General features: G+C 26.1%; 1 protein-coding gene across 4 annotated transcripts in view; it reads right to left on the bottom strand.

Moving 5' to 3' along the window:
* LOC122711424 (probable cationic amino acid transporter) overlaps positions 1-12,504 on the bottom strand; it is a 38,154-nt gene that overhangs the window by 13,705 nt on the left and 11,945 nt on the right. For 2 of the 4 annotated variants that reach the window (XM_043930187.1, XM_043930188.1), the window contains exons 2-4: positions 5,199-5,350; positions 3,408-3,561; positions 129-359 (exon numbers count right to left, since the gene is read on the bottom strand). In XM_043930187.1, coding sequence (XP_043786122.1) covers positions 129-359; positions 3,408-3,561; positions 5,199-5,350 — 537 coding nt within the window. Of the gene's footprint in view, positions 1-128; positions 360-2,162; positions 2,270-3,407; positions 3,562-5,198; positions 5,351-7,649; positions 7,738-12,504 lie in introns of those variants that run through there. The other 2 variants (XM_043930189.1, XM_043930190.1) reach the window with 2 other exon arrangements.

A 12,504-nucleotide genomic window follows, 5' to 3' on the forward strand; every position in this document is an offset into this window, starting at 1 on the left:
AATTATGAAAATAATTCCTAAGAAACATTTCACGATCTGTAGATTGGAAAACTAACGTGTTTTAGAAATTATAAGTAAACAATGGTATCGATAGATGGCATAATCAAAGCGTAACAAAAATGGCTTACCAAAAATGGTTCCCACGCTGTTTGCTATCGCCCCGGAAACAGCACCGTCTGTAAGGGCGTCCAAGCAGGCGCTAAGGGCGCAGGCACACGCGCTCGTACCTATAAGGTACTCCAATATCATGTTCCATCCTATAATGAATGCTATTAATTCGCCTACGGTCACGTAACTATACATGTAAGCGCTGCCAGTCGTGTGAGGCACTCGTACTCCAAACTCGGCGTAACATGCTCCTATAACATCAATGCGAAACGCCAATTTTTAGAAATTAAAGTTGAGACGCGAAATAAAGTAAAAGAAATAGTAAAAGAGTGTAAACTCGACTCAATAAATTTATCTTCAGAGATAAAAATTGATTTTTATGATCAATATCTGCTTTATCCAATAAAAATGTATAGCTGCGATAAAAAAATCGATACAAGAGGAATTTATATATAAGAGCAAGATTAATTGGAACGGAGAAATATTCGATCATCTGGAATCAAATTCCAGAGAATTTGATCAATATTTATCCTGATGATCCTATAAAAGATTTAAAGAAAATATAAATTGGAAAAATACTTTGAGGAAACATAAAAATTTCATTCGGATAGAAATAAGTGTTTGAATAATTTTTTCAAAAAAAAAATCGACGCGAATGATATGCGAATGAAGGGCAAGAAAGAAAAAGAGGAAGGGAGAGAGTAACATCAACTGGAATAATGAGGCAGCGGTGGCGATTAATGAAATGACGTGATAAATTAGCAATCAGCCCCAACCTACATCCGTTATCGACATTTTAATCCGTTCGTTGATTCGCCTCGACAATTGGCCACGTTCTGATGTAACTGATTAAAGCTTCACACGTTTAGAGATTGTTAATTGGCATCAAACACACAACCAAAGATTTAAATTAATTAACTTGGCGGCATTGACTTTCTTCCGATTTTTTTCTTTTTATTCCTCCTTCTTTCTTTTTTTTTTTTTTTTTTTTTTTTTTGCTTATATTTTATCGACCATGGCACATACTACATTGGAACAAATGACCAATTTGAATTTTATCATCAATAATCCGACGATGCATCGATGATGAATATATTTTGAAACACGTTAATTAATTATGCTTGTATTTATTTAGTTGTATATTTATGGAGAAGGATATTTGGTATCAATATAAAGTTTTTGAATTTTTTTTCTCGTAATTTTAATATTGAAAGTATTATAATATTGTTAAATTTATTATTTAAATATTATAGGAATTTAGGATTATGGAGAAAATTTCACATCGTAAATTATAATAAGATGATAAATAATAATACTTAATCTATCATAGTATCTTTATTTTTTTTTATTAACATTGTTCTTGGATTTTCATTTCTTCCATTTTCATCTTTTCAATGTTCTAAATATTCGAAAATTCTGAGAAAATTTAGAATTATTTATTTATTATCAAAATTTTGCTTTATTTTAGTTTATACACTTTATTTTAGTTTATACACTTTATTTAATTGATACACAATTGGAACATTCTATAGATTCATTTTTTGCTTTCTATAATGTGTATAATAACAATTTCAATGAATTTATTCGAGCAAGCATCTCAATAACACGGTACAAAAGAAAACGCCACATCTTTGTAATTTTCATAATCTCACGGATTTCCAGTTCTTTAATTCCTTCGATCCAATGGCCATCTAAAGTCTCTTTTTGCCTTTGCTTTGTATCATGAAAAAGAAATATCATATGACAAAGAAACATGACGCAAAGATCATGGTTCATCTATCTTTATAAAAATGGAAATTTGATTCTAATAGCAAGGTTACATTGTGTTTCGAATGTATATTAGAATAGGCTAAGCAATTGAATGCACGAAAAAAGAGTATGAAATAGAATTTTCATTAATACTGGATCTATATCTATCTTAACTCATTCAAATGAAATATAATTTTTATTTATTTAAATTTCATGATTAAAATTTTATTTATTGGAATTATAATAAAAATTATGGTACCTAAATTCCAGTTACAATTACTAAAATTCTATTTATCTAAACTTACTTTAAAGTATATTTATCCAAAGTATCCTTCCATGAGTTTAGCTAAAATGGAATTCTATTGTATGCTTCGTTGATGACTTGACCAAATGTGTCCTAGGAATATCTGCATAATTATACCTAGATAGAATAAAAGAGAACTAAAATATACCAATAAATCTATTGATTTTTAATAAATTATCAAAATCTTTTCAGAAATATTTCAAAGAACTTCGATAACATTCAATCGAAGTTGCAAAAAAATAATAATAATAAAATTTTTAAATGTATGTATCGAAATAGAATATTAATCGAGAATGATCGTATGAAAAATCGAAAATCGAGCGCACGGGGTCACTATGTAAATATTCAGGGAAATCTACAGGGTCTACGCGTCTTGGAACACGGAAGTATGGGTGACAGTGTAGCCTGTAAATCTGATCCAACGTTATTTTCCACTCGCCACATCGAACTATGACGCGTATCCTCTCCTATATCTGTCATCGGGCAAAAATATATTGGAAGGACGTGCATGGTGATCATGATCCGTACTCGTGACCAGTAGACTGATACGGGGAAAATAGGAAAATGCGCGTTTCGAATGCAGGAAAGGATATCGTGAGAAATTTGATGCTACAAGTGAAACGAGGAAAAGTGGAAAGTATAATTATGTGTTCCACATAATACTGAGAAATTTTAGTAGAAATTTTCGGAACGGTTGAAACATTTTAAAAATAAATTTTACGAGATAGAAAATTAAATGGTGTGTTAAAATGGTAATTGGCAAACTGGAATAAATTAATTTTAATATAACTTTTAATATATCTGTGCATTCTATTTTACTTTTAAATCGCGTCAAACTTTTTTTTTATTCTTTATTTCAAAAGTGAAAATTTAATTTTTCATTAATCCAACGATTATTATTTATAAATATATTCTACTCGATAAAACCTAGAGGTCAGATCAGGAAAGGTATATATGAAACTATATTCGTCCAGACGTTCTATAAGTAGAATCAGATTATATATGCTCAGATATAGGCAGATTTCATAAAATCTGACACAATTCCTAGGGAGAATATCTATAACCACCAACTGGAATAAAATTATTTCACGTGGTATTTAATTTCTAAGAAGTACATACATACTTCATATATGGATAAAATTCTGCATAAAACGATGAATCACCATTTTGTTAACTTTATATACGTTATATACGTTGTCAATAACGTTCTTTTTCTTTTTTTCTTTTTTTTTTTTTTTCCACTTACCGGAAAAAATGGAAGCAATAGCCGCAATTATGAACGAGATGACGACACCTGGACCGGCGACGCTGCGCGCCACCATCCCCGCGACTAGGTACATTCCTGTCCCAACGCAGGAGCCAACTCCCAAGGATGTCAAGTCCAGAGTCGTCAGGCACTTCTATAAAACAAAAAACTTCATTTTCATTCAAACTTTTATCATCAATCTATAATCATTATTATTTTCTTCCGCAATTTAATAGAAGAATGATGTTATGATTTCTAAAACGAAGGAAATTTGAATTAAATGTGTATATTATTTCATATTATTAATACACAAAGAAAAAAAAGAAAATTAAAATGAGAATCATTGATATATATTGGAAGTTTGTAAACAAAAGTTTATAGTCAATAGGAAAAATGAATCTCGTCTGCTCATCCGTGGCCTAGTTCCCGATAAAGTTATTCAAATATTGTACTGTGTTTCACAATGTCTTGTTGAAGCGCGAATTCTTCCGTGAAATTTCCACTAAACTTCCGAGAAACAATAGTGGCTGCCTAAGGAAAATGTTTCGAAATTAACTTTCTCGATAAATGAGTGATCAACATCGGTTGAAAACTTTACCCGTCTATTCTACTTTTAGAAGAAAAAATTCGTGGGAAATGCTTTAAGTCTGTACATTATGCAGAAAAGAAATAAAAAAAAAAAAAAAAAAAGAGAGAAATAACTTGTATATATTCCGAATTTTTATGTGGATATATAATAAAAAATTTCATAACACCAATTTTTCTATATTGTTATATTTGTAGAAAAAAAAATTATGAAAAGTTACTTGTTTCGTTACATCACGAAAATTTTTTTGAACGATTCTCTATCAAATTATTAAATTAATCAAAAATGAAACTATGAAGAACAACTTATTCGAATATTAAAAAGACGAATCAAAATTTAAAAAAAAAAAAGTTGAGAATCAAAATTGATTTAGGGAAAGGAAATTTTTAAGAAATTTTTAGAAATAAATTAAAAATCGATGTTGACTGTTAAAATTCATCAATATTCTCAAATAAAAACAATTTCGGAAAACGAGGAATATATTATTTTCTCTATTTTTATTTTCAAATTAAAAAAAATGAAATGTAAGAGGGAAAGTGTTTCATCTTGCAAAAAAAGAAATTAAGTCCCTATTGCCTGCGATGATTGATGGGCCAGGATAAGGGAATCTGAAGGGACGTAGGAGTTGAACGCAAGGGGTTGTAAAATCTTGTTAAAAATAGACGGAAATCGATACGCGCAGGTGGATACTATATACACATGGGACGTTTCTTTTCCTTAAAAATTTAGAATCTTAATGTCATTCTTCGTGGAAAGAAACTGTTCTGATAGATACGAGAAAACGATTTAAATTTGCTCGTGAGTCTATTGTATCGACTTGTTTATTGTCGAAACGTTCCATTTATGCAAAAACGATATTTATAATGTTTATAGACATAAATAAAGTTTCTAAATTATCAGGAAATTGTATCGAATTGCAAAAATGAGAATATTTATGAGAAATTGTAAATTTTTTGTACACAGATTTTTTGTAAACCATTCGAATTAGGTGTGAAAAGAATTTTATGGAGTAGAATTTTCAGTAAGATAAATTAATTGATTGATTATTTTTTCTTAAATTTTTAATGCAAATAATGTATTTACAAAAAATTAAAATTTATTCTTGTATTTTTTTTCTATATCCAATTATATATTATGTTTCTTTCAGTCTTTTGAGATCACATATGGATCGAAAAAAAATAATAAATTGTTAAGATAAAACTCACCTGTAATTTCTGCTTGGAATCGGTCGGATGCAGTGGCTCAGGTCCAGTTTTTTCTTGGTCATCCTGAAGACTCTCCACATTTTTCGTTCGTATAAATTTCCCAAAGAGCTCCAGGCCTTTCTCCTTATCCATCAGTTCGAGCTTCATTGTTCCTGAAAGCAGATAATATCAATTTTGGCATTGCCTAAAATTAAACTTGAAATAAGAATAATTTTTATTTTCGAAATAATCTTTTTTTCAAGAAATTAAAAATTTCTTCGAAATAATCCCTTAGATAGATTAATTTTAATTCAATCTACTTAGTTTCCGAGATAATTAAAATTTAGCTTATTTTCATAGTGACTAGTACTCTTTCATCTAGTAACATTTTGATGATATCTTTTTTAACCTTTGTCTGATCGATACATACTTGTATATTGATGTTTCTTTTTTATTTTTTGTTTTGAATTACAAAATCAGATTTATAATAAAAATGTAGAAAAAAAAGAAAAAAGAAGAAAGAAAAATTTCTAAAATTAAATAATTTGACGAATGAAAATTAAGTGAAAATTCGATATGGAAGTTCACAAGTGAACAAGTTTTTGAGAATCTTGGAAGATGCATTCTTAAATTATTGATTTATTATTAGTGACTTGGCATTAGTAATTTGGCAGATTATCTGCGCAATTTATGTTCTTTGTTCTTTTGAGCAGTATTTTCAAGTGGAAAAAACGAAATTAAAAAAGAAAATTACGTCTCGACATCTCAATCATTTTGATGAATCAATAATAATTTCTAGTAACTTTTTCCTTCACAAAATTTCTCTTCATATATAGAATATCTCTCTTTGATTTTTTTTAAACAAAAGAATATTATTTTCTTTCCAGAATAATAAAAAAAATTAATTGAAAAAATGACAAAAAATTTCGTGATATTTTGAAGAAGTAATAATTAAAGATTTAAAAGTCCAAAGTACAATTTTTGAAAAAGAAAATGTCAGTAAAAATATGTTGAAAGATATTGATATAATCCTAAAAAAAGAGAACGGATGCAGAAGAGAAAAAAAGGATTGTGTAAGGATGTCAACAGGAAGAATAATCGTTCAAAAAAAAAAGCGATGCATTCTATGAAAGGTACTCGCAGATAAATTATTCAAGTCACGCTTCAAAAATAACATCAACATCTATGAAACTGCCGCTTGAGTTTCATCGTACTAATGGAATTCCTGAACGTTGACCGATAGCTCAAAGAACTATATTGCTATCCAAATCTGGTTCATTTCGTTTCATTTTAAATTTTGCAACCATAAACCTTTTTCGTTTCCAGAATTATTTTAATTTATTTATTCGAAATAAATTACAATTGAATTGCTAAATCATGATCCAACTTATCCTAAAACCTAATGATAATCAGAGAAAATATATAATTGATTTACAGTGATTATTCTTAATTCTTGATAAATTGATAAATTTTCTTCGAGGGAAAAAAAAAGATGTCTTTCATTGAAATTTCTGAAAATCTTCAAATAAGTCAAAATAAAATTAAAATAAAAAATTCATTATTTAAAAAAATTTCGACCACATAAAAAAATAATTTAGATTAAATTTATGTCAGATTGACATAAATGAGGTTTAACTTTATATTTGAATTAAATTTGAATCAAGGTCAAGTTTAGATTGGGTTTCAATCTGACAATGAATCACAATCTCCAATAGTTATGTTAATAATTGCGAATAATATAAATACATATTCAATTTCTTGTCAAAAGGATTACGATCAAAAGCTCAAAATTACTTTAATGCTGATTTTATGATATTATAATGCTGAAAATTCATAATTTGTACTCTATTTCCTTTTGAAGGATACAAAAAATATATAAAGATCGCATAAAAAGAATATGTTATAAATATTTATCGCACAAAATATTAAATAAAGAATAAAATTACGAAATTTAATCTAAATAGATGTAGTAACTTTTAACAATACTAGTTATGAATTAATAAACTCTAAAATTGTGGCAAAATATATATTGCATAGGTTGACGTCATAAGAATACCTAACCTACTTAGTTAAGCAACAAAGATGGCGGCTACAATTAACAAGTGTTCATTATAGATTGATTCCCTTTGAAATTTCAGAAGTAAATAGACAATGGAAAAAGAAGAGGAACCATTAGCGTACACGTCAGTCTGCAATAAATAATCTTTCAAACAATCGTCAAAAAGACATGCAGGATTTAGATTACGTATTCCGGAAAAGAAATATGTCACGTCTCTGTCCGATATTTTTAGCTGAAATTACATTAATGAATATTTTAAAAGTTATTTTAAAACAAATATTTCCTAATCTATCATTTAAATACAGAAATAAAAATCAAATTTTTTTAAAAGAAAAATTGAAAAAAAGCCTTCAAAACACTTATCAAAACTTGACTCGAAACCTACATGTTTGTTATTGCGGAAAATAACTTACTTTATAGCAAATCATTTTTGAAACTTATTATCACGTAATCGGAAAATCGATTCATATTTGAACTGGTTAAAAGCCCGCAATGATTTCTTGCACGCTCGTGTGCATACTAGAACATCACCTGTGATATTACAAAACTTTCGCTATTCTATCATGGCGTCATCTGTTCAATTAGTATGTTCGTTTTGTTCACATTCATGGATACTTGCCAAAAATGAAAAGAAAACAATATTGAAAAAAGAGAAATAAGTATTTGATTCATATAAGAAATATTTATATAGAAATTTATGAAGCACAATACATTTATTTATTTATAGTTGTGCATTCATTTATAATAGTGCATTCACAATAAATGATAAATAACTGTTGACTATTAAAATGTTTCCTGCATAAAGAAATACAATATAACTTATATAACTTAGACATAGGCAAAATCTTGTCAAATTTTTCGTTTTTCCAAAGAAGCATAAATATCGTTCAAGGAACTGAAAGATTTTTTAATATAACATGACTTGTAATAAAAATTAACAAAGATATAACCAAATAAATGTAATCGATAAAGTTTTTATATTATTTTATATTATATCCAAGTTTTTATATTAATTCCTAACAAAGATCCAAGTACTTTCATACAAGAACAGATGTTCCCCAAGGAAGCTTCCAGAAAATTGCATCTCCTACCTTTTTTCCACTACTTTTTAATTCATAACTAAAGAAAAATTGCAATAATTTATCAAAAACTATATCCAACTATATATATATATAACTATATATATATAACCATATCCAACTATTTTTTTCCATTTCCAATTTCAGTGCAACAAAAATAGTTTAACCATAACTTTTAAATTTTCAAAATTAGAACAAAATTAGTCTCATAAAATTACTTTCAATTACATAGAGTAATTCAACAATGGTGATCTTATTTTCAAATTTCGAATTAGTTTTAATAAAAAATCGCCTACATAATTAAATTAATCATGATTAACCCTAACTTCAAACAATAATAGTTTAATTAATAAATAATCAAATGCAAAAATTACAAAGAGAAATAAAAGAGTTTGAAATTTATTATATAATGTCCTATGATCTGATGTAGGAATGAATCTCAATCAGAATCTATTTTTTAATTTCCTTTTTTGTTTTTTTTTTTTTAACTATATCCTTTTAATAACATCCTCTCAATTTTATTTTCTTATAATTTTTTATAAGAACAAAGACCTGAGGATTTCGTGAAACTCTTATTTCAGTACATTTAATACTCGTGAATACGTTCATTCAACATTTGTGAATAAAATTCTTTAGTAGAAAGTCTAGATCAATCAAAAGAAATGCTAACAATAGCATATGGTATTTCTTCGAGAAATTGAGCCATGTAGTGGCACTAATGCCAACCAATGGCGTAGAGAAGTTGCTCAGAGACAATTAACCAAGCAACACAGAAAAATATGAAAATTTTTTTTAAAGAAAGCAAGTACTTAGTTATCCGTGACCAATCCTAGCTTTCGCCTTCAAACACAACCGGGACAAAAGAAATTCGCTATTCGAATCTTTTCTCATAGCACCCATAAATCAGAATAATAGTGATTGTTGTTCCACTTCAGTTTCTTCCCTTTGTATGTTTAAGTAAATCGTAGCTCTTTCTTAAAGACAAATTTATGAAAGAGTCCTTAAAAGAATCCACAAAAAACTAGAAAAAACTAGTTCTAGAAATAACTAGAAAAAAATAAATAAGTAACTTTGTTTTGCATCCCTCTATTTATTCAATTATAAATTTCTCTAATAGATAAAAGTATATTAGTTATAGAAAATTAAATTTCATAATCAAATAGATCAATCAATGATACAATTTTATGTTTTCTTGCTAAATATGAATGAAATTTTATTCAATATTTAAATTTTCAATTTATAATATATATTTTCAAAATTCACAACATCCAATATGCATATAAATAATTTATAATCATATTTTATTCATAATCATATGAATTTTTATACAGATTTCTAATCCCAACGTTTGTATTAATTATTAATTATGTCAATGTATTATAAGAAGCTTAGTGAAAGAGTATTACAAATGCATTTCATCCAAAATGGTATAAACACAAGAAATTATATATAAAATCATAAATTTTAAAATTTATTAATACATAAAAATATTATTAAAATTTATAGAAACATTTGGATACAATTATTGTAAGAAAATAAAGTTTATATTACAGTATTTATCTTATATAATATTTGATAAATAATCCAAAATCTTTTTTAAATTTGTTGTAGTTTTCTTCAAATTAATAATTTATTTTAATATCACATTCAACAAAATATTTAAACTATCAATTTTTTTTAATCAAACAATTTAAAAAAAAATATAATACATTGGTAATAATCTTGAAAAAATTTTTTTTTTGCAGTTAAATTTTTTGATAACTGTTCAGTCAATTTTAAGATATTATTAATGATATTTCGAAAAAATCAGAACGTTTTTTTTTTTATTCGAAATATTTCTCATATATTGTTATTTGCGAAGTTGATCAACAAAAGTTGATCAAAACAGAATTTTGATTCAGTCCTTTAATCCGATGGCTATTATTTATTATCCATTACTGACTTAACGTCATCATCACGCAAAAATGATATTATACTGGTAATATATTATTATTTATTTACAATATATACTGATGTCTATTGCATTTTTTTTTTTTTTGATCTTCATTCCCTTGAATATGCAAAAAAAAACACAACTCTCTTTTTATTTATTAATTTTCTTTTTTCGAAAAATTTTTACTCAGTTCTTTTAAAAAAATATGTTTACATTGAAAAAGATTTGAAAGTCTTATAAAGATTGTAATTTATCATTTTGCATACATATATAATGCATACATATTAATATTTTGTTTCTAATTTTATAATAATAATAGTAAATATATTATTTACTATTATTAAATTAATAAACATATAAGAATAAAAAGAAGAATATACATAGAGGATCTTATTCGATTATATCAGACAGGGAATAAAAGAGACATGTATAGTGCACGGTTCATTTTGATGTCAGGAACAACTGAAAACGAAGCATTCTTGCCCGTGAATTTATTTCCCCTATGAAGATAGCTAGCATGCCGCTTGTTGGCTATTGGCCAACTCTTCTAGGGTCGACCTTCGCACAGAGACGACCAAAACCCAGGGACGTACTTATTGAGAGCGTTACCCAATTCTCTATTCACTTATTTCATCTTTACTACATTATTATTCATTGAATCTTACAAATATGGATTTATATGAGTACACAATATATTTATTATAAATATTTTTATAAACATTTTTACATATTATAAATTTTTACATAGATAAAAAATTTTATTAAATTTAATTTTACTAAAAAGTAAAAAGATTGAAGTAATATTTTTGTATTCGATAAAAAGAAATTGTTTTAGAAATTATAGATTCAAAATCGTGATTCAGACGGTAAGCAGTGAGAATCAATTTCGCTATTTCCGGGTCAAACATTCGCGAAAGAGCCTTTTTGCTTCTGCTTCTGACGCAGAAGCTCGTACGACCGTAAAATTTTGCATAAATTTATCAAAAATGGAACAGGGAATTTCTTAGTTAAAAAACTTTCTACTTCAAACTTCTGAAATGAAAAAAAAAATATTTATATATAAATAAAAAAATTTATATTTATTGGATTAATATTAAATATTTTAAATTTATTTATTGATCTTATTACATGTATTTTTTATTTACAAAAAATAATTGCAATCCTTAATTAAAATTTTAAAAAACATAGAACATAAAATAATTTATTAGAGACGAAAATTTTAACTTTAAACAATTTGATATGTTGAATAAATGAAATAACACATTTTTCATATGGCATATATATATATATATATATATTAAAGTTATACATTATATTTAAATATTTTTCATGCCAAGGATCAAGCATTACATGACCTAATTTTGTTACATCCTTTGATCTGATTTTTCTACATTTCGAGATATTTGATTCAACGAAAATAGTCTATCTTTAAACTATTTGATAAATAAATACATGTGTATATAAAGTAAAAAATTTGTTTTTTTATATCTAAATAGATCATATATTCGTTAAATAAAATAAAAAAAATTCTCTGTAATATAATAATTTAAAAAAACAACTGAAATGGAAGAAAAATGAAATCGATTATTTTTAATAAATTTCCAAATTGACAATATTATATTGAACATTATATATGTAATTCGATATTGGGAATTGTAAATTCAATGATTACGTTTATTAATACATTTAATACATGTAACCAATTTAATACATTTATAATACATTAATTCTTATTATATGAAAAGATAAAAAATTAATAATAGAATCAATTTTATCCATCGCAAGAAAGATCACTCAGTCGAAACAATTGAATTATATCATGCTACTAACCTTAATTCATTGATGTATTCCATGACCGAATCCTTCCTTCAACATACTACTTGTTTTTTTAATCGACCATGAATGTACAGAAAAAATAAAGGAAAAATATTGAAATGATATATCATCGATTTTAAATATGCATTTTGTGATAATAAGTAAAGTATAAGATTTAGATATATATCATCCACAATGCAATTAACAAGAAAATTATTTTATTAATCTAAACAAAAATATCAAAAAAATAATAATAGTAAATAATTATATAATAATTATATGAATATAGTAAATAATTATATGATCATTAACTTAAAAATTACCAAAAATTCATAATCTCATTCTATTTAATTTCATTAAATAATTAAATTCAATAATCTCATTCTATTTAACTTCTCAACAAGAGAAAAACTATAATGATCAAATTAATCATATCAATAA

This window comes from Apis laboriosa, unplaced genomic scaffold, assembly GCF_014066325.1.
Source record: "Apis laboriosa isolate Shangri-la unplaced genomic scaffold, ASM1406632v1 scaffold170_cov151, whole genome shotgun sequence".
Classification (NCBI taxonomy): domain Eukaryota; kingdom Metazoa; phylum Arthropoda; class Insecta; order Hymenoptera; family Apidae; genus Apis; species Apis laboriosa.